The sequence below is a fragment of the Clarias gariepinus genome, chromosome 2 (genome assembly GCF_024256425.1).
Source record: "Clarias gariepinus isolate MV-2021 ecotype Netherlands chromosome 2, CGAR_prim_01v2, whole genome shotgun sequence".
NCBI classification, from domain to species: Eukaryota; Metazoa; Chordata; class Actinopteri; order Siluriformes; family Clariidae; genus Clarias; species Clarias gariepinus.
Window position 1 is genome coordinate 430,530 of NC_071101.1, and position 23,795 is coordinate 454,324.

At 38.8% G+C, this 23,795-nt stretch overlaps 1 protein-coding gene across 1 annotated transcript; it reads left to right on the forward strand.

The window, feature by feature from the left end:
* The first annotated feature begins 1,958 nt into the window (after positions 1-1,958).
* On the forward strand, positions 1,959-5,681 carry LOC128542961 (interferon-inducible GTPase 5-like). The gene is made up of 2 exons (XM_053513205.1): positions 1,959-1,995; positions 4,415-5,681. Exon 2 carries the CDS (start codon positions 4,452-4,454, stop codon positions 5,601-5,603), a length of 1,152 nt encoding a protein of 383 aa, XP_053369180.1. The 5' UTR covers positions 1,959-1,995; positions 4,415-4,451; the 3' UTR covers positions 5,604-5,681.
* The last annotated feature ends 18,114 nt before the right edge of the window (positions 5,682-23,795 follow it).

Below are 23,795 nucleotides of genomic sequence, written 5' to 3' on the forward strand. Positions count from 1 at the left end.
AAGCAGGGACTCCAGCTCCAGGAGCACATTGTTAACAGAATCATCACAGAACAAGAGTTTGATATGCTGTGTTTAACAGACATGATTAAACAGAACAATTATGTAGCATTAAATGAGACCAGTCCTCCTGGATACAGTTTCATACATCAGCTTTGGCTAAGTGGTTGAGGTGGAGACTTTGTGGTCATTTATAATTATAATCTAAACATCGTACAAAAATATGGACTGTTGCACTACAAAGCTGCCTGTAGTCCTCAGAAAACAGCTTTCTGCATCATTTAAGTCCATAACCATCGTCATTTTCAAGTGGAACCATCTCCATTCACCACATGCATCCTAAGCAGACCACATGGGACGAGATCTTCAACCAGAAGTGGGGCACCAGGATGAGTCCTATGATGTATAATGTGAATGTATATTAACTGTAGAGTGCAAGCAGAGACTCTGGCAGGACTAACTATGACATCATAACTAAAAGGGAGAGCCAGAAGGAAACTCAAACATGAGGGGGAACTGAGATGTAAAGCAACCAATCACCTCACCGATTGATCCTGAGTGATCAATGAGAGTAAGGAAGACAGCATCTAAACATACTAGTTCACCATAATACTGTACGTCCATGAGTCCCCCAGATCTGCTCCTTTACCTTATTTGGGGGATGTGATCATATCTTCTGTTTCTCATGAGGACACTCATGCGTTTGGCAATATTTCTGAGATGAAGGCCATCCAGAGTTACTGTGTGATTAAAAAGCTTACTCCCAGCTGTGTGTGGTCCCAATAACTTCTGTTTTTACCACTTTCTGTTTTAAACTTCATTTACCACTTTAACCAGCGCAGTCTCTGTTACACCAGCATGTTATTGATGTGTAGGTTTCAGTGGTGGACTAATTCCTAGTTAATTTTGGCAGAGTGTTAAATAAAAATCTAGGACTATTTTAGCACCTATAATGATGCAGAACATGGGAGATTGGGATGAACACAACAGCTTCTCACACACATAGCATGTGTATCTCATGTCACACATCTCCTAGTGTTGTAATCTCACCTCTCTCTTCCATTTTCTTTCATCGGAAATATCACTGTGATCTGCATCTTAGCTCCCAAATTAGGTGTTTGTGGTCCACATTGACTAGCATCAGCAGCACGCCCCTAGTGGTCTAGTCCTGAATACCCAGAGGGCAGCATTTCTTCAATCTCATCCCATCTTAGAAACAGAAATAGAAACTTAAAAATAGTGGATGTAGCAAAAAAAAATATATCTTTATATTGTGTTTAGCTATAGCTATAAAGCTCAGGCATGAGGTCAACCAACTACACTTAGGAAGTCTGTAGACTGTGAAGTCTGCATTACTAAAGAAACCTGTTGGTGCCTTTTATTTCCTTTAACCCTGTTTTACAGGTTAGATACTCGTTATGCAGAACCGCATAGTCTGAATTCCTTTCTATGCATTTTGTGCATTGGTAATTATCACACACACACACACACACACACACACACACACACACACACACACACACTATTATTTACTGATTTCTTTATTCTTATTTGTTAGAAAGTGTTAATTCATTCTCTATAACAGCGGCTCTGACAGTAGTGCAGGTTTATATTAAGCTGCTGGTTATAGTACCTTATCATTTCCATAGTAACAGGAATTTAGGGAAGGAGTCTCCAGTGTCAGTAATCTATCTCTATATAACAGTGGTGTCTCTGTTTGTAATGTTGTACCATTTCCTTTAACACTAAGAAATCCCATTGTTCTAATGGGGTGAAAGTTGTTTGTTGGAGGAGAGAGAGGGAAACAACCATATGAGTAGAGCTGTGACTCTTCAAGCTGAGTAAGACACGCCCAGTGTAAAGGCCCCACCTGACATCAGGGCGCTACCTCGCCTTACGGCACAGAGAACGTTGCAAAAATAAATAACTTTCAGACTTCACACTGTTCCCGAATTAGCTGATGATCCACAAACACCAGCAGTGGGAGAACACATCACGGTGAGTGTACTTCCTATCTATCTATCTATCTATCTATCTATCTATCTATCTATCTATCTATCTATGTCTGTACACTAAAAATATAAAATACAGTTTGGGAAGATTTACTCTCTACAGATTAAGTTTAATTATTAGAAGTTTCCGCCACTTAGGCCTGGAATCATCTGGAGTTTGACACAAACTGTCTGAACAGTCAGAGATAAAATGAGATATTCATACAGTATGTTCATGATACGACTATGCAATGAAATAAATAACCAGCAACATATAAAAAAAAAAACTAATGAGGGTCTGTAAGTGGAAAAGCCAATAACAAAACGGGGCGGAGATGGGACCAAAACCAAAATAAAGAAACGATGCACAACCGACTACAGCACATGAGAACAGAAAAGGCATACATCTTGGTATACAAAAGGTACATCCTGAACAGGTTGCCAATCCATCGCAGGACACACACACACACACACACACACACACACACACACTATGGGACAATTTGGGAACACCAATTAGCCTAATCTAGATCTGCATGTCTTTGGACTGTGGGAGGAAACCAATAAAGCATGGGGAGAACATGCAAACTCCATACACACAGAGACGGGAATCAAACACGGACCATTGAGACGGTGCTAACCACTACACTACTGTATCCCCCCAAAATTTGATTTGTAATATTTGTACTATTAATCTTTTTCTTCAGACTCGATTACATTTGTGTATTTGATCCAGCAGGTGGCAGTATACACCCACTTGGTTTCCAAGTCAGCATTGAACATGGACCATAAACGAGGACCTCAGAACTTTGCTCCATGTGTGTTAATATTGATTAAAATGCTGATGCTCTGGCGGGTCTGCCTGCTGTATCAACTCAGGTTGTGTAGGTCAGAAGATGTTGCTACACACACACACACACACACACACACACACAGGAGACAGACGGCACTGATGGTGTTGTGTCTACTTCCATATTCAGATACTTTCGGCTTCCAAATCTGATTCAATCCGTGCCTGGGTACGCTGTTGTCACGACCACCTTTTCAAACGGACTCAGCTTGGTGTTCTCACTGATCAACATGAACCAGGACTATGGAGTTGAGAGTCCTTGGACACAGTCCTGGGAATCTCATGTGAAAATCTTACCTTATTACACTAACTGATCAAGAGCACAATAAAAAAATCATTGGCAAATTACTGATGTATAAAAAGAATAAAACACCTGGAGAAGTTGCGATTACTGTTACCATCACACAGTTGATTATTTTCCTTTATAGACAACTTCACCCCCCCCCCCCACTGTATTTCACTGAGAAACTCACCGTGTGTACAGTACAGTACAGTACAGTATTACCTAGACAATGCTGTCTGACTGTAATCTGAGCAGTAGTATCAGGGCAGGTCAGGGCTTTGTCGCGTCACATTCCTCACTGTAGAGTAGTTGCTCCACACGTTCTACCGGTATTATGGAGTGTGTGGAGTGTTCTACAGTGTGACCTTGTGGTAAAGACAGAATGAGTACACTCATAGACAAGACCGGAAGTGGAAAGTAACGGATGACGTTTACTCGCGTTACTGGAATTGAGTAGTTTATTTGTGTACTTCTACTTTTTGAAGTAGTTTTAAAAATCTGTAATTTTAATTTAACTTAAGTATGTTTTGTTTGAAGTATTGTACTTCACTACTTTTTAAATCATATTCACTACTGAGTAAAACATAAACGAAAGGAAATGAAAAATAATAAAAATAACCCAACGGGGAAGGACAGAAATTGCACCGCGGGAACCCCTGCACTAACTGATGGAGGACAAACGCACTGAATTCACAAGACCGATAGAGACGAACAGAAATAATCCTTATGATCAAACCCCTGTCAACTGTAACGTGTAGACACATGTCTAGTGGGGTGTTTCCTTCAAATTTACATTCATTTTATTTGATCGTAGTAATTTATTTTGCATGCAACTGCATTTACCAAGGTTGTAACTTGTTAAGCAAATATTTGTTTTATTAATAATTTTCCATAACAACTTTAAGGAAAATCCAGATGTTTTATTCAGCGGTCACTGCGTTACCAAATGCGAATTAACCTACTTTATAACATAACATTTATATAGTGTCAAAAGTCATCATGTTCACTGGTAACATGTGGGAATCAGAAGTCGTCACAGAACATGACTACTGTCAGTGAATTATGATTCAGTCCTACTCTGCCCCCTAATGGACTTAAACTTAAATGGGTTTTAAATCTCTGGATACATAGAATAACTACTATGCTCATGTAGCATTTATGTGCATTCTATGAAAGAAAAATGCAGTTCATAAAATAAATTGCATTTGCAATGACCTCAAGTTACCATCGATCCAGTCTTGGTTTAATACGCTTTCATGGTTTATGTAATTATTCTAATTTTTTTTTTTATAGAGCACAAGCTTGTATCCTGACCTAACATCTTTACACAATGTCCAGTGATGATCCAGAAACCAGCGCAGCACTTCAGGCCTCCGGAGAGCCCACTTTGAAAAAAGCAACACAAAAAGCACGAAAACAAATCGATCAGCTATTTAACATCTCACTTCACATCGCTGTAACTGGAGAATCAGGCACAGGAAAGTCAAGTTTTATCAACGCAATCAGAGAGCTGGACCATGATGATGAAGGTGCAGCTAAAACTGGAGTTACTGAAACCACAACTGAGCCAAGATCTTACGAACATCCCACAATGCCCAACGTAATCCTTTGGGACTTGCCTGGAATCGGAACGCCAAAGTTTAAAGCTCGTAGATACCTTAAAACCATGGAGTTCAGCAGGTACGACTTCTTCATCATCATATCATCTGAGAGATTTAAAGAGAATGACATTCTGCTGGCTAAAGAGATCAAAAAAAGGAAAAAGCTCTTTTACTTTGTAAGATCTAAGATAGACAATGATATTCGAGCAGAGGAAAAGAAAAAGGGCTTTGACCGGGAAGAAACACTCTCACGGATCAGAATAAACTGCCGAGAAAACTTGAAAGAAATTGACAATCCAAAAGTTTTTCTCATATCGTCGGAAGACATAAAAGCATTTGATTTTGAAAAGCTCATTGAAACTCTGATGTCAGATCTCCCGCAGCACAAACAGTCTGCTCTGCTGCAGTCAGTGCCCATCACCTCCATAGCCATATTAAAAAGAAAGGTGAAAATGTTTGAGAAAGCAGCGTGGGCCGCAGCCCTTTGCTCCGGAGCCATTGCTGCAGCTCCAGTACCTGGGCTCTCGGTGGCTTGTGATGCCACTATCTTGGTGGCTTTCTTTACGAGGTGTTATTACTCATTTGGCCTGGATGATAAATCCCTGAAAAAACTGTCTGAGCGAGTCAACAAGCCAGAGCTGGAATCTTTTATAAAATCACCTCTTGTAGTGGCGTTGGCAACGAGATCCACGGCGAGAGTGTCGGTATCAGCAGTGGCCGGAGGAGCTGTGCTGGAGTACCTGTGCAGCTTGGTGCCTGGTGTGGGAAGTGCTGCAGCAGCTGGGGTTTCTTTTGTTTGTACTTTAACGCTTTTAAAGAATGGACTGAATGAACTTGAACATGCAGCACTGAAGCTGCTAAAAGAGGCGGGGCTAGAGTGACAAGAAAGTGCCAAAAGTGATACAATAGAAGGGTGTGAGCCTTGGCAGTAATGAAACTAGTGCAATGTTTCAAATCAAACATAGGGTCTTATTTATAGGTTTACATCACTTTGCGGTTTAATTTTGTTTATTAATTATTTTTAAAAGATTTGAAAAAAAAAAAAACCCTGCTTACAGAAAAGGACCCAGGGCATCGCATAGTGATAGACCATAGTTCTTCCCTTTTGTGAACTATGGTATACCTCAAGGCTCAATTTTAGGATCCCTTTTAGTCACACTATACATGCACCCACTTGGCTCTATCTTTATCATTGTTATGCAGACAACATACAATTTCACCTTTCTGCTAACACATGTGCAATAGACAGACTGTTGAACTGTCTTGACATGAAATGATGGATGGCAGCAAGTGTTTGCAACTAAATAAAAAAAAAACTGAATTAATTGTATGTGCTTCCTCCATTTTTGCTTCTAGACTAATTAATTAATTCTAGACTAATTAATTAATTTGCTTGGTCCTCTGCCTTCATATTTACACAATGAAATTAAAAATCTTATTTCTGGATATTTACCTAAATTTCAATAAGCTAGATATATTTTTTTTACTTCAGGTCGATAGCAGCACTGAAGCCTCTTCTATGTCAAAAGCACCTTTCCATGCATTTATCACTTTCTGGATTGACTCCTGTATCTCCGTAAGTCTTCGGTTACCATGTTCTACTTTAACTAGACATCATGTGGTTCAGAACGCAGCAGCCAGACTCAAAGGAACAAAGAAAAGGCAGAAGATCACCCCATTCTGGCTCAGCTGCACTGGTTGTCCATTAAATATAAAATACAGCCCTCAGTGGTCTAGCACCTCAATACATCAGTGATTTGCTAATCCTGTATCAACATCTCAACAGCTCTTTTTAGTCCCACACACTTATTTAAATATCAGAGGTGACGGGCCAACTTTTGCTGTTGCTGCACCAAGGCTTTGCAACATTCTCCAAAATCACATGGCTCCTACTATCGACAGTATTAAATCAGAGCTGAAGGCCCATCTCCTATCTGTTCCTAATTACTTTTAGTTCAGTTTAATGATGTTATGTTTCCTGTCAAGTCCAATTTGTTTCTTTAAAATAACTTTTAACATTTTATGTATATTTATCTGCATTTTTTGGGGGGTCAGCTGCTGTTGTTTTATAGGAAGAATCTAATTAAAAATCTAAGATTTTTATTAGGAATTGGATAAAAGATAAATCATTTTTGAAATAAGATTGTTTTTATGTAGTGTGAACAGGAAAAAAAACCCCACATGTGCGGGCCTGTATTTAACAATAATAATAATAATAATAATAATAATAATAATAATTTTTATTTATATAGCACCTTTTCAGAGCTCAAGGACACTTTACAATGAGTAGAAAAACAGTCAACAAACAGACAAAAAAAAAACATGCAGAGGACAGGTGGATTCAGGTGTAACATTGGGAAAACAAGTGAGTTTTGAGTAAAGATTTAAATATGGAGATGTTGTTAACAGAACGGAGAGAGTGTGGTAGAGAGTTCCAAAGTTTGGGAGCAATAACACTAAATGATCTGCCGCCCATTGAAGAGAGGCGGTACAGAGGGACAAAAAAAAAAAAAAACAGAATAGGAGGAACGTAGTGAACGAATCGGAATGAAGGGGCAAGCAGATTAAAAAGATAAGTGGGAGCTAAGCCATTTATAGATTTGAAAACAAGGAGAAGAATTTTGAATTTGATACGGTAGACAACTGGGAGCCAATGGAGATCAGACAGGATAGGGGTTATATGAGATACAAGAGTTTTGAATATATTTTAATCTGGAGATGGAGCTGGCAGGTAGACCAATTAAAAGAGCATTACAGAAATCAATGTGTGATGAGACGAATGCATGGATGAGAGTTTCAGCATCTTTGGTACTGATAAAAGGTCGCAGTTGGGCAATGCGGCGTAAATGAAAGAATGCAGATTCAGTGACAGATTTAATGTGAGACTGAAAGGAGAGTGTGGAGTCAAAGATTACTTCTAAATTTTTGACAGAAGTAAATGTTTTGATGTGAGAGCCAGCAATCTCACAGGTGAAATTGGTGGAGATGTTGCTGGTGAGTGCTGGGGTTCCGATGAAAATTATTTCAGTTTTGTCCATGTTAAGTTTCAGAAAGTTTGAGTTAAGCCAATCTCTGATGTCCTTCACGCAAGCAGAGATTTTGTCAATTTGGGCAGGCGGAGTAGGAGTACAGATAGAGTAAAGTTGAATGTCGTCGGCATAAAAGTGATAGTTAAGACCATGACGTTGAAGGATCAGACCGAGTGGGATTATGTAAATTGTGAATAATAGTGGGCCAAGAACAGATCCCTGGGGAACACCTCGCTTCAGGGGGGTGGTGGGCGATCGAAAATCCAGAAAAACAGAAACAGAAATATAAAATTGTCTTTCTGAGAGATAGAAAGAAAACCAAGAAAGAGCAGTACCAGAGATACCCATACCAGAGAGACAAGACATAAGCAAATTATGGGAGACACTGTTGAAGGCAGAGCTGAGATCAAGTAGAAGCAGTATAGACAAGGAACCAGAATCACAAGAAAGCAGTAGATCGTTCACTACCTTTACAAGTGCAGTTTCAGTACTATGGAGGAGGCGAACCAGACTGAAAATGGTCAAAGAGATTATTATCAACTAGAAAAGACTGGAGTTGGGCAGCAACAGTACTTTCCAGTAATTTGGATATGGAAGGTTAATTAGAAATGGGACGATAGTTAGATAAGGCTGAGAAGTCAAGGTTGGGTTTCATTAGCACAGGTGTAACTGCAGCAGTTTTTAGTGGCAGAGGAAATGAGGCAGAGGTAAGAAATGCGTTTTTTTTTCTTTCCAATTTTCTCCCCTAATTTAGTCGTGGCCAATTCCTCCCCGTCACTAGGGGGCTCCCACTTTACCACTGCGCCACTCGGAGGCAAGAGATGCGTTAATGAAATGAGAAATAGGTGCAGAAATAGGAGTGACAACGTTTCAGGAGAGAAGTAGGAGCAGGATCAAGGTGACAGGATGAAGAGTTGGATTTCAGGATTAGCTTGGAGACCGAATCTGGGGTCGTCAGAGAAAAACAAGACAGAGACTTATTTAATAAGACTTATTTAATTTTTATCACAAAAACAGCCTTTTTCCATCTTAGAAATATTGCCAAACTTAGGAGTATCCTATCCGTATCTGATGCAGAAAAGCTAGTTCATGCATTCATGACCTCCAGACTGGACTATTGTAATGCATTACTAGGTGGTTGTCCTGCATCCTCAATAAACAAGCTACAGTTAGTCCAAAATGCAGCCGCCAGGGTTCTCACTAGATCCAGAAAATATGATCATATAACACCTATATTATCATCCCTGCACTGGCTACCTGTTCAATTTAGAATTAATTACAAAATAGTATTACTTACATACAAGGCTTTAAATGGTTTAGCTCCCTCATACCTAACCAGTCTTTTGATACGCTATAATCCACCACGTCTCTTAAGATCACAAAACTCCGGACTTCTGGTAATTCCCAGAATTTTAAAATCTACAAAAGGGGGCAGGTCATTTTCATATTTGGCTCCAAAGCTTTGGAATAGCCTTCCAGACACTGTTCGGGGAGCAGACACGGTTTCCCAATTCAAAAGTAGGCTCAAGACGCATCTCTTTAATCTGGCATACGCGTAACTCATCCCATAACCTCATACTCCAGTACACCTATCCTGAATGGCAACTACGCTAATTCTCTCCATCTTTTCTGTATTTTTCTACCCATCCTGAGGCATCTGGAGATTGTACCAGCTTCAGTAGACAAAGGCCAACCCTGCGAGGTTTCTAAGGCATCTTGAGAAGGACCTGCTCCAGCTAGATTCTGCTTTATGATGGCTGGAGCTACACATCCTGCTCCTGTGCTTCCAGTGATCCTGACCCCATCTGCCCTCTGCACCTACTGCTGAACTGAATCTACACAACTTCTGTTATATTGAACTTTTACCTGCACAACACACTTGATGTTATTTCTATCTGTTATCACCCAGATGAGGATGGGTTCCCTGTTGAGTCTGGTTCCTCTCAAGGTTTCTTCCTATTGCCATCTCAGGGAGTTTTTCCTTGCCACTGTCGCCGTCACCCTTGGCTTGCTCATCAGAGACATTTCATTCATCATTCATTCATTTCATTATTATCTAGACACATTTTTCTCACACATACACACTTCCAAATATTTTCTTTTCTTTTCTAAAAAAAAAAAAAAAAAAATCTTTAATTTTTTTTTTTGTGAAGCTGCTTTGGGACAATGACCATTGTTAAAAGCGCTATATAAATAAAATTGAATTGAATTAATAAGCCTCACAGAGTAGGAAATCACTCATAGGATGAAAGCGTTCAAGCAGAGATGCCTGCAGAGAAGAGACGTTTAAGTAACTTTGAGTGACATCAGAAAAGTTTCACAAGTTTTGTCTATTGATTTCACCATTTAAATTTTCCAACTGAAAACACCTGTTAAATCCACAACACCCACTAAAATCTGTAGCATTTTAACGTCACACACTTTCCTAGGAGCAGTCCTTTTCCTTGCTGAAAGCTAGAGTGGCAAAATCCTGGTGCCAGACACCACAGCACACCACCAGATCTATTTTATTTATTTATTTATTTTGAGAAAAAAAGAAGGAACAATACATATTAATGAACATTTTCACAAATGTAAATATGTCAGATTATAGCCTAAGGCTAATTTTCATCTGCAGACCCCCTGGCAGGTTGGTGTTACACACAAATTAATAAATACATACAGAGCCATATATACAGACTGTATACAAAGAGACAAAGACAAAAACAGTGATCACATCCTGTTAAAACAAACAATAACAACAAGAGTAAACAACAAAGGACAAAATAGAAAACCAAAAAACATCAACTGTACTACACACACCAAATTTGCACATGCCCTGACTGATCTGATATTACACTGACCAAAATTACACCATCTATATTACACTAACCCCTATTAAACAACCCATGTTAAACTGTCTCTAATCTCACAAACCATACTGCACTAATAATTGTATTCCTTTTTATAATCCACTAACTCTGTCTTACGTCTTATTTATAATGATTGACTAAACATGATCACATGTTTGTATGTCCCTCAGCCACAGTATTAAATGACTCCTAAAGGTAGGAAGACTTGTACTTTCCCTCACTGACAATGGAATACTATTCCAAGAGCTCACTCCCTGATATGACAGGACATTCTGTGAAAAGGCGGTCCGCCTAAATGTCAATTCACAATCACCTCTCATAGTGGCTCTAGTCACTCGAGACCCGGCAACACTACTAGACTTTTGTTTAATAAAATTACTCAATGGTGGAGGCGCCAGACCATATAGAACCTTATAGATTAGACAGGCTGATTTAAATAATTTGAAATTAGCAAAATTTAAAAACTTGTATTTATCTAAAATTCGACAGTGGTGATATGACGAAGGTTTCTTATCTAATATTTTCAATGCTCTTTTGTAGCATACTTCGATTGGCCCAATAACAACATGACTCGTATAGGACCAACTCGTGATACAGTACTCAATATGAGCCAGTATCATATGGCGCTTTTCCACTGCATAGTACGGCACCGCACGGTTCAGTACAGCTCACTTTTGGGGGGTTTTCCACTGGGAACAGTACCTGGTACCTGGTCCTTTTTTTAGTACCACCTCAGCCGAGGTTCCAAGCGCGCTGAACCGTTACCAAAACGTGACGTGTAAACTCTGCTGGTCACTGATTGGCCGGAAAAAATCTTCATTACTGCGTCACTAAACTTGCGACACGAGACACAACAGACCCACTAGTATTATTAGCAGAGCCAGCGAAGGATCGGACGCACCTTTTTGTACTGTATTAACTAAAAAAATTGCTGTTTCATGTCTATTGAGGAAGTACAGACATTTCTCTCATTGGTAGCCAAGGGGCGGATCCAGCAAGAGCTTGATGGGGCGAAATTTTCAGGAGGTCGCTAAGCTCTTGGCCGCACACGGCTACCATCGGACTTACAAACAGTGTAGGGACAAGTAAAAAAAAAAATGAAGAGCAACTACAGAAGTATAAAGGACCACAACACCAGGAGTGGTTCAAACAGGCGGTCGTGGAAGTGGTTCGACCAAATGGACGCAATCTACAAGAACTCCTAGTAGCTAACATGTATCAGTGGTAGTGCTATTGTTCATGATGTTCATGGTTTTTTTGTTGTTGTTGTGTTGCAGTAATTTGTGCATTCCCAACTGATTAGACAAACTTTGCGTTTCAGACTCATTGTCCACGATCGATTCACTTGCACTTTCTACATGCAACGACGACGACTCCTCTTCCCAAGCGGTGCTAGCAGCGGATCCACCACGCCCGCCAACACCATCGGCCTCCAGCTGCACGACGACACCGCAGCGTGTGTTAACGGGTACAATACACATTTGATACTTCATATATCATAATATGTACAAATAGGATATCACAATATAGGATATATATCCTTATATACCGTGTCTCATGAATTACTGTTGCTTACCATAAATAGTTTAATACCATAAATAATAATACTATACAATACCATAGATACTGTAAATGTAATTGAGTAAAATCAAATGAATTTCAAAAATAATTTCTCTCATTTTCACTCCAATTTTCTACGCTTTGGTCCAGGCAAGAGGAAACGGAGCCTTCACCATCAGGAACATCTTGCTGCATTAAGAAAGATGCAGGTGGCAGACATTGAGCAGCAGGAGCTGAACCGTGCCCAGAGGGAGCGCCACTTGCAGATGGCACTGGAAGAGGCCAAACAAGCGAGGGAGCAGGAAGCAGCCTTGAGGGCAGAGGAACACTCCCAGACGGCTGCTTTCAATCAAGCATTCCTCAATGTTATGGGGATGCTTGTCCAGGCAATGAGCGGCCGACGGGAATAGAACTCTCTTGCTGACTAATGCCATAGGTGTTTGTTTTTGTGTTTGTTTTTTAATAATGTTTGCACTACATGTCTGCACACTGTTAACAGTTTCTTCTGTTAACGTTAAAATTTATTTTGTTCTATTGTCTGTTGTATGTCCGTTGTGCACTATATACATGTGCACACTGTTTAAAGTTTACAGTTTATATTTTCACTATTTATATTTTTACTTTTTGCACTTTGTAGATTTTTTATGTTTTCTGGTCATATTTTTACCTGTAAAATTGTGTTGTGCTTCAATAAAATCTGATCAAATACGTGTAGCCCAAGACTATATTAAAGATTTATTATTGTATGAGCAGGTAAAGTACCTCCTGATAAAGACAAATGGTTAATGCCGCCACAATACAAACCAAAAAAAAAAAAAAAGAAATACATTGTAAAGTTTGAAATGGTGTTTAAAAATTTATTGACAATACACTTTACAGAACATGCTACGTGAATAATTAGCTACTCAAGTAACGCATCAGATCTGCACGGACATCCCTGCCCTCCTCCTCTACAGCCTGTAGCACTGCCACCACAGTCTCTGCTGCAGGGGGTAAATCCCAAGCATTCTCATAGGCCTCACCATGACTCTCACAAAGGTTATGTAGAGCACAACATGTCAGCACCATGGACTTCACAAGGTTGACAGCACAGTCATTTCTTTTCATAATGCATCGCCATCTTCCTTTTAATCGACCAAAGGCATTTTCAACAACTACGCGTGCTCTGCAGATTTTTCATGTTGTAGACCTGCTGTTCTGCTGTCAGGTGTCCAGTGTCAATGAATGGTTTTAAGAGCCAGTTCTGCAGGGGATAGGCAGAGTCTCCTAGAATGTAGTAGCCAGCAGTCACCCCACCTATGTTTCTGGTGTTAGCTGGTATGTGGTTTCCACGGCTTGCCAACTCCCATAGTGTTGACAGTCTCAAAACCCGAGCATCATGCAGGCTTCCAGGCAGTCCTGTGAAAACATTCCAGAAAAGTCCCTTAGTCACAGTGATATTCCTCTGGTGCTATGATGGGGATGTGTGATCCATCAATAGAACCAATACAGTGTGGGAACAGTACCTGTTCTCAATGTAGGCAGCCATTTCTTTAAACTTTTCCTGATCTGGATAACGAATTAGCTCTGGGACCAACAGGGTTTCTGCTGCTTCACAGAACTCCTGAACACACAGTTGTTATGCTTACACCAAAAAGATGTCCAACACTTCTGTACTCAGCACCTGTTGCAAGCTTCCACAGTGCGATGGCTATTCTTTTCTTTAAAGGTACACACACACGGAAGTTTGTGTCCCGTCGCTCCATTGCTGGACCCAGTTTGTTGCATAAGTGGATGAATGTTTCTTCAGACATTCTAAAGTTCTCCAGCCACTGAGTGTTTGTAAAACCGGGAACAATCACATCCCACCACTACTGAAGCACGGTTAAATGTCCAAACAGATGGTCTGTTGCGGCGACTTTTTTGCAAAATGTGGAAGATCTGTATTATACAGAATCTGCATTTTAATGTTACACTGGCAGTTAAGTTTATTATATGCTTAGCAACAGTGATAAAAGGTAAGCTAGCGATGTGCTTTTTTTAGATGCTTACCCTTGTGCGTCGTCGAGCTAACAAGTTGTCGGTGTCTTCGTGTTGTTGTAAAAGTTCCCAAACTCTCTTTTTTTTTTTATCTGTGTTTTCTTTGGCTGCCATCAGCCTCTTTTGAAACAAAGTCCTTCGTCTTGCTGTTAAAAACATCCACATGCCGAGAATGAAGAACACCATTCCGTCGATATGCTCCATTGTTGTGTGTTTGTTGTGGCGCATTTAGATGATGTCACGGCAGTAGAGGCGGCGCAACTATGACGACACGGTAAAGCGGTACTAAACTGCAGTGGAAATGCAAACTGAGTCAAACTGAGCCGTGCGGTGCCGTAACGAGCCGTGCCGAGTCGTACCACGCAGTGGAAAAGCGCCAATAGAGTGCAGGAATGTGATCGCTGCTGTATCCGTTAATGATGAACGAATGTGTCTAAAATTCTGTATATTAACATTTACAATTTTCACTACTTTTTTAACGTGTTTTTTAAAGGATAATTTCGAATCTATTAGCACTCCCAAATACTTAAATTCCTCAACATTAATTGATTCTTGTTTACCCATGCGAACTTTTACTCCGTAAAACAGTTGTTTTAGATTTACTAAAAAACATTGATACGGTCCTTTTAACATTAAGACACAAGCATGAATCATTTAGCCATTTTTGTAAGTCATTTAAGGCTAATAAAAGCTGATGGGCTACATCATCAGCACTTTTAGTTTGTGTAAAAATTACCGTATCGTCTGCATACATGATTATGTCCACATTTTTACACACATTGGGCAAATTATTTACATACAGTGAAAATAACAGGGGGCCCTAAACTGATCCCTGAGGGACACCTTGCTTACAGTGAAGATAGGGTGACTTACGTACTATTTTTTATTTGCACGCATTGTTTTCTATCTAATAGATAAGACTGTATCCATTTAACAGTTTGATTACTAAAGTTAAATGTTGACAGTCTAGACAAGAGCATAAGATGATTCACAGTATCAAACGCACATTTAAAGTCAACAAAAACAGCGGCAACATAACTATTTTTATCTAAATAAGACTTCACCTTCTCAACAAACACACAGACAGTCGTTTCAGTTGAGTGTAGAGATCGAAATCCGAATTGCATGGAATGCAAACCCGGATTGGAAACATTAAGATGTTCAATAATAGAGTTAGCGACCCACTTTTCTGCTACCTTTGAAAAGATAGGGAGTATACTGATAGGTCAATAATTAGCAGGGTTTAATTTATCACCCGATTTATATATTAGTATGACATTTGCCACCTTCCAACTCAAAGGGACGACTGCCTGCGTGATTGATAAATTAATAAGATGGGTCACAGAATACACCAAGATACATGATTTATAATGCTTCAGAAAACTGGTATCAAATCCTACTTTGGTACCAAATCCTAACACATCCCTTGCTTTTGAACTTTTCAATTTAGAGATTATGTTTTCTACTTCATTTTCTGTAATTATTGGAATATTAAACTTTAAATTTTGAGTTGAGGCATCCATATGGAGATCGGTGTTGGCAATATTTTGTTGAGTGTCACAAGAATTAGAAAACAGTTGTGCAATTTCATTAATGGTACTTTGGAAATAATCATTTAATTTAGCTGCTAGGCTGAGAGGCTCTGATACCAATTCATTGTCAAATTTGGGTTCAAGGTCTTTATCAGCATTATGCTTACTTTTACCAAGGAGTTTGTTAATATTTTCAAAATTAGCTTACAATTTCCTTTGGCACCATTAATTACAGTCATGAAAAAAATCGCTTTTGACATTCTCAAAGTTTGTGTGACTTTATTCCTTGCAGATACAAAATTTTATCGATCAATAGTTAATCCAGATTGTAATGATTTTTTAAGTAGTTTGTCTCTGAGAGTCATAAGCTGTTTACACTCACTATTAATCAAGGGCAAGGAATAAACTCGTTTCTTTAAATAACCCGCCTTCTGAAAGTGAGACAAAACCCCTTTAATAGAGGAGGATAGTTGATTACAACATTTATTAGTGTCATCACAAGATAATATATTAGACCAATCAAAATTATTTAAAGCTGCAGTTAAACGTTGTTATTGGTTCTTTGGAATAAATGTTTGTTTTGTATTAGTGCTTTTATTAACACTTCTCAAACGTTTTTTAGTCAACTTTCTAGAAAAGAATATGGCATTGTGGTCAGACAAGCCAGTCAGGAAATTATATGTTTTTATCATTCTATCTGGTTTGTTAGAGAACACCAGATCTATTAAAGTTTTAGAACGATTTGTTATTCTAGTTGAATCACTAATCATTTGTGTTAGTCCAAAATTATCTGTAATTTCTTTCAGTTTCTTTCTATCACTTTTGTTGTCCCAATTTATATTTAAATCTCCCATTAGAATAACCTCATTATTAAAGTCACATCAACTCAGAAGTACTTTAAATTGATCATAAAAATCTACTTTCACTGAAGGTGGGCGATAAAGACATAAAACAGTAAATGACATTTTTGCTGAGAGTGACACTTTAACTCCAACACATTCAATTGAGATTTCATTAGGCGAAATTATTTGTGTACATTTCAGAGAGTCTTTCATATAGAGTAACACCCCTCCCCCCTTACCTTGATGCCTATCCTTTCTAAAGACATTGTAGCCTTGTAATGATACCGCTGCTTGTGGGGAAGAGGGTTTAAGCCAAGTTTCTGAAAGTCCCATAAAATCTACATTTGAGTTAATAAAAGATGCTCCAATTGTTCCGTCTTAGGGGCCATACTGCGTATATTCAGATGGCCACCCAAGAGCCCTTTGTTTTTACACTGTGGATCCCATATAGTTCTGGCTTGATTAAGAGTCTGAAATAACTTACATGATCGATGTTTTGGGGATGATTTGCCCCAGTGGCACAAGGGGAACCTACACAATATTGGATATTGTTGTAATGTTATCGCTGATTGGTTTATATCGGCCTGTAGTCCAGGAAATCCACTTGCAGAAACACAATTTATCATCTGTGGGCGTATACATGGTACTGATGTCAATCCAGAACCCATTTTGTATATTCATTACACACTGTGCAAATTCTACATCACTGCAGCTGGTAGTTAAAGTTGCTGGAGGCTCCAGGACTACCCTAGGGTTTATTTAGAATACCACAAAAAACACTGTAGTGGATGCAGATTATTGCTAAACTGTCTACTTACAGAGCATATTAATGTTTACACACCCCATGACACAGTATGTTGTAAAAGGCAAAGTCACTAGCATGTATCATGCTAGATTTTACGCATCCTTTCTTCTGCCCAGCCTGTGAAAAATCAGGGTTGACTCATATAGAACAAACACATAAACATACTTTACTAAACTAAAGTCATAGAAAGACATAAGAAATTACTCTCGGTCGCTTTAAAAAGAAGAAATTTATGTACACGGCATGGACACAGGACATGGACCAGGGACAAAAGCAGGTTGCACGATAAAAACCAAACCCTAATTATGTAGATTTTCATTTTCCATGGAGTTTGCATTGCTCATTTTCTCAGATCATTAATCTGAGTTCTACGAGTCAGGTTGCATTCATTTGTATGCTGCTTTTTACATGATTTAAAGATCTTCAGGCTTCAGAGCTGAGCTCAAACACACCAGAGTAAGAGGTGAAGATGAAGGCTATTCTCTCCAGCCTCCTCCTGGCAGCTCTGACAGGAACAGCTACAGCTCTGTTCTGGAGACAATACATTCAAGTGGATGAATACATGAACTGGTCTGATGCTCAGGCGTACTGCAGGGAGAGTTTTGTAGATCTGATGACTATTGAAACCATCTATGAAGAAGTCGTCTACCAAAATAGTACAATCTATAATTGTACTCAGGGGTGTTGGATTGGCCTCAGCAATGAAACACAAACTATGGACTTTGCTGAGTGGTCTGATGGAAACTCAGTGGCGTTCACCTACTGGGGTACTGGTGAACCATCTAATGGTAACTGTGTATATACAAAAAGACACTGGCATACCGACGACTGTACAGTCACCCGAAGCTCCATGTGTTACATCTGGAAGCCAGATCTGATCGTGGTGCAGGAGATGATGACCTGGGAAGAAGCTCTGAATTACTGCAGAATGAAACACACTGACCTGGTGAGCATCAGTAGCAATGAAGACAGCACTGTGGTCAACAGAAAGATCAGTGAAGTTCAGACACCCAGTTTCTGGACCAGTCTGCGCTTCTTGGGTGGATCATGGCTCTGGATGAACCTTGGTGGACAAACCCAGGACAACATGTCCCCATGCCCTGAACCAACTTTCCGCTGTGGGGCCCAAAATGTTGAATCCAATGTTCTGGAAAACAGAGACTGTAAGGAGAAGATGAACTTCATCTGCTACCAGTGAATGATGTAAGTTATTAATCAGAGCAATACCATGACACACACAATAGACTACATATTAATATGCATACTTTTTCAATAATTAAATTATAATCAGAAACAAAGAAATCATTTCTCTGTAATAGATGAGCAATGGGGCAAAGAGTTCAGGATGAAGACGTTCTCTGCAAGATGAAGAGCAGCGGGGTGTTTCATGTCAATGTTTTATTTTCCCATTAGATTAATATGATCATTTTATCTGTAAAATGATTTTGCTGGAATTATTAAGTATATGGTCATATCTGATGTTTAATATGAAAACAGTGAAATTACTTCATCTTTCTTCAAGACTTACTACCTTTATTAATTCAATAATCAATCATTTTCAAAAATGATTTAGTGTGTTGCATGTGTTTATTAGATATGATATAAAATAGGAAGATGACTTGCTGTAAACATTTTTATTATAGCTTAAATAATTATCTTTAAGCTTTCACCGTGAAGATTATAAATATTTAATAAATGTTTAAATGACACCAAACACCTGTAGTGTGATGTGGTAATAAATTACAACAATGTTGTGATATTTTAGTAATTTACAAAATAATAAAGACAAACTGGGCCAGGAAGGTGATCTGTGAGTATGAATGTACTGCACTTAAAGACTGGGTAAGGCCCAATAGTGTTGGTAAAGACGCGGGGTAAAAGTATTGTATTAATGTCCTGTTATGACTAAGCTGAATACAAGAAAACTTGAACATGAGATGTAATATTCTGTATGTTTAAGTAGATGCACATCCTGTGTACATTTCCTGTGCAAGCGTTCAGTTCATGCATGCTCAAACCTGGACTCAACTTGTTATGCTCTGAATTAAAGGGAGTTGGGTACATAGCATTATGATAATTCAGCTAACTGTATAGTCTGTCTATACACGTCTGTCTCTATATTTTATATTTTTCTATTCTAAGCGTTTTTTTGTGATTAGAGTTAGATGGATAAATAAACAGATTCTTTTTATTTTTTTAGGGTGCAGGCTACAACCAGATTACATGTCACTCCTTAAGTTGCATAAAAACAGAATAAAAAGAGTAAAGGATAAACATTAATGTAAAATAGTACGAAAATAAAATACCTAATCAGATAGTACTGCTCAGCCAGGATATCTCACTTAATGTGAACAGTGTGATCTAACAAGCTTACATACTCTTTAACTGCTGAATATAACAACAACAACAACAACAAAACAACAACAAAAAACACTTGATTTTTAGATACGAGATATTAGATATATTTTAAATTTTAAAAACTCTTCCCGTCTTTACTTTTTTAGACAGACAAAATGCAGATGATGATATTAGCAAGCCAAATCCTTTTTAACCAAAGCTAGCTAGCTTCAATTTTTTTTAACATGATGTCACATCTGCTGCAGTATGTGGTGTGGATTCCTGGAGAGCAGGAAGTGCTCTGTATAATTCTACAGAAGAGGCATTATTATCAGCTCCTTAAATACTCATGATTTTATGTGCTTACGATGGCTTGGATCAATTAAAGAGATAAAACAAAAGGAGATTCCTTCAAGCACGACAGGACATAATAAGGGGGATTTTAAAACACAACTGAAAGTCATCAGCATAATCGTTAGTGTGGTTGGTGGAAGCATGAAGGTTTTCTTCAATTACTGGATTTAAGCAATAATTGTGAAATATATTATATTTTGTTTAGGTTTATACAAAATGATGGTCAATTAACAGCCAGAAGAGACCTTATTAGTCCTCCACTTTCTATTAGATTCTGGCCACATTTTTAACATCACCAAATGCAGCCTAACAAACCATTTTGCTCAATGTTAGACAGGGGTTTATTGCTAATTTGTTTATATGTGTCCTCAAATGTCATTAAAAACATTTAAAAAAAAAAACAAACGACATTGTGCTGACAGGGAATTAGTTTCACTGCTGGTCAGAAGGGTGACACTTCAGCGTCTATGTAAATGAGCTACTGCCAAACCACGCCCTGTTACAACAGAGCTAGGACTCGCTACAGCTGAACCACACCCTGCCATGCGGCCCATGACATTTATTTATATATATATATATATATATATATATATATATATATATATATATATATATATCGGTATAACACTAAACAAGACACAATTAAGGAATATCAATGCAAAATAACACTAGTATAAATTCCACATGTTTCCACATGACATTTTCACATATTTGGGCCATTTAAGGAGTTCCTGTGAGGCTGGCATTTCAGACATGAAGGAGGAAGGCCAATTACTTTGATTACATAGACTGTATAACAACTGGACAAACCCTCAGGGATGTCACCTATAGGTTTTCTCAAAATTGATTTTGAAGCTCTGATCTGGTCATCCCAATCTCAGCAGGAGCTCTCTGCAAAAACTCAAGTCAAGACTGTAAAAAACTATTATAAAAACTACAGCGGGGACAAAGCCTTTTCTCTCTCTCTTTCTCTCTCTCTCTTTTTCTGTTGAGCTATACACCCTAAGCTGCCAAGCATCCACACCCTCTCTGCCCTCTGAACCTGTCTGACTCATCCTGGTGCTCCACTTCTGGTTGGAGATCTCATGAAGGCCCCATGTGGTCTGTTTGGGATGTGTGTGGTGACTGGGGACGGTTCCACTTTACCATAAAGAAAGTAAATGGACACATGGGTGAAACAAACAGTCTGCTTACCTTAGCTACTGTAGCTAGTTTGGGTTTACTTCAACTGCAGTGCTAGTGTTCATTTATTTATTATAAGATAGATTAATGGCTTAACATTATTTGAACTGATGAGCTAAACACCCTGTACAGTTGTTGTGAATAAAAATCTAGCTATCAAGACCAAAAACAATTTTTGTACCAGACTAAACATTTTTATTTCTGTTGTAAATTTGGAGATTTTACCATGAGGGTCTATCTGGGTTGACTCAATAGTAATCAATTAAGTAAATACATGCTTTGTCACTTCTGTGTAGCTCCATTTTTAGAACAGGAGGCTGCCCTTTTGTCACTTAACATTTGCAATGTGTTCTGTGAAACACAGACATTATGAAATATATATGTTGTCAGAAACACCATGGTATGATTTAAATAAAAGGTTATATGAAATACTATCGAGAGCATCCTAAGCAGCTGCATCAATGTCTGGTTTGGGAATTGTGCCATCTCAAGACCCTACAGCGGATAGTGAGGACAGCAGAAAAGATTATTGGGTTCTCTCTCCCCTCTATTACAGACATCTACACTACCAGAGGTGGTAGAGTAGCCAAAAAAATGTACTCAAGTAAAAGTAGCTGTACTTCAAAATAATATTACTCAAGTAGAAGTAAAAAGTAGTCATCCAGAATATTACTCAAGCAAGAGTATAAAGCATTCAGTGCAAAAATACTCAAGTACTGGGTAACTGTTTCATTCTAATGTCTAATTCATTATTTTAAATTATAATTCTAATAATTATAGTGGGGCAAAAAAGTATTTAGTCAGCCACCAATTGTGCAAGTTTTTTACTTAAAATGATGAGGGAGCCCTGTAATCTTTATCATAGGGATACCTCAACTATGAGAGACAAAAAAAGAAAAAAATATTCCAGAAAATCACATTGTAGGATTTTTAATGAATTAATTGGTAAATTCCTCAGTAAAATAAGTATTTGTTTTCAATGTCCTGTCCACAACCTCAAACAGTCACACTCCAAACTCCACTATGGCCAAGACCAAAGAGCTGTCAAAGGACACCAGAAACAAAACTGTAGACCTGCACCAGGCTGGGAAGACTGAATCTGCAGTAGGTAAGCAGCTTGGTGTGAAGAAATCAACTGTGGGAGCAATTATTAGAAAATGGAAGACATACAAGACCACTGATAATCTCCCTCGATCTGGGGCTCCATGCAAGATCTCACCCTCACCATGCAAGATGACCTAGCGAATGTCCTGCAGAGAGCTGGGACCAAAGTAACAAAGACTTCCATCAGTAACACACTGCGCCACCAGGGACTCAAATTCTGCAGTGCCAGACGTGTCCCCCTGCTTAAGCCAGTACATGTCCAGGCCCATCGGAAGTTTGCTAGAGAGCATTTGGGACATTGCAATTGTTAAAAGCGCTATACAAATAAAATTTAATTTGGATGATCCAGAATTGAATTGGGAGAATGTCATATGGTTAGATTAAGAATGCTGAGTTGCATCCAAAGAACACCATACTTACTGTGAAGCATGGGGGTGAAAACATCATGCTTTGGGGCTGTTTTTCTGCAAGGGGACCAGGACGACTGATCCGTGTAAAGAAAAGAATGAATGAGGCCATGTATTGTGAGATTTTGCGTGAAAACCTTCCATCAGCAAGGACAGTGAAGATGAAACGTGGCTGGGTCTTTCAGCATCACAATGATCCCAAACACATCGCCAGGGCAATGAAGAAGTGGCTTCTTAAAAAGCATTTCAAGATCCTGTAGTGGCCTGGCCAGTCTCCTGATCTCAACCCCATGGAAAATCTTTGGAGGCAGCTGAAAGTCCCAAAACATCACTGCTCTAGAGGAGATCTGCATGGAGGAATGGGCCAAAATACCAGCAACAGTTTTTGAAAACCTTGTGAAGACTTGACAAACGTTTGACCACTGTCATTGGGTATATAACAAAGTATTAAGATTAAATTTTGTTATTAACCAAATACTTATTTTCTTATTTTGTCTCTCATAGTTGAGGTATACCTATGATGGAAATTACAGGCCTCCCTCATCTTTTTACGTAAGAGAACTTTTGGTGCACAATTGGTGGCTGACTAAATACTTTTTTGCCCCACTGTATACACACACACACTGCTAGCCAGCTGCTAGCCAGCTAACTAGGCCTCTTGGTTAGCTAGTTTAGTGTCTCTGTTAATTTATGTTGTAAATTTATGTTGCATGTAGCACCTTGGTTCTGGAGGAACGTTGTTTCGTTTCACTCTGTACTAACTGCCAGGGGTAGCTCAGTGGTTAAGGTATTGGATTACAGTTCGGAAGATCCCAGGTTCAAACCCCACAACCACCAAGTTGCCACTGTTGGGCCCTTGAGCGTGGCCCTTAACCCTCAACTGCTCAGATGTGTAATGAGATAAAAATGTAAGTCGCTCTGGATAAGAGAGTCTGCCAAATGCCCTAATGTAAATGTAAACTGTATATGGTTGTAATGACAATAAAGCCTACTTGAACACACACAGTATATTATATTATAGTATAGTATAATTATAATAATTATATACAC

What these genes read in the sequence shown, in the direction of transcription:
- LOC128542961 (XM_053513205.1), top strand. Translation starts at nt 4,452, where the DNA reads ATGTCCAGTGATGATCCAGAAACCAGCGCAGCACTTCAGGCCTCCGGA.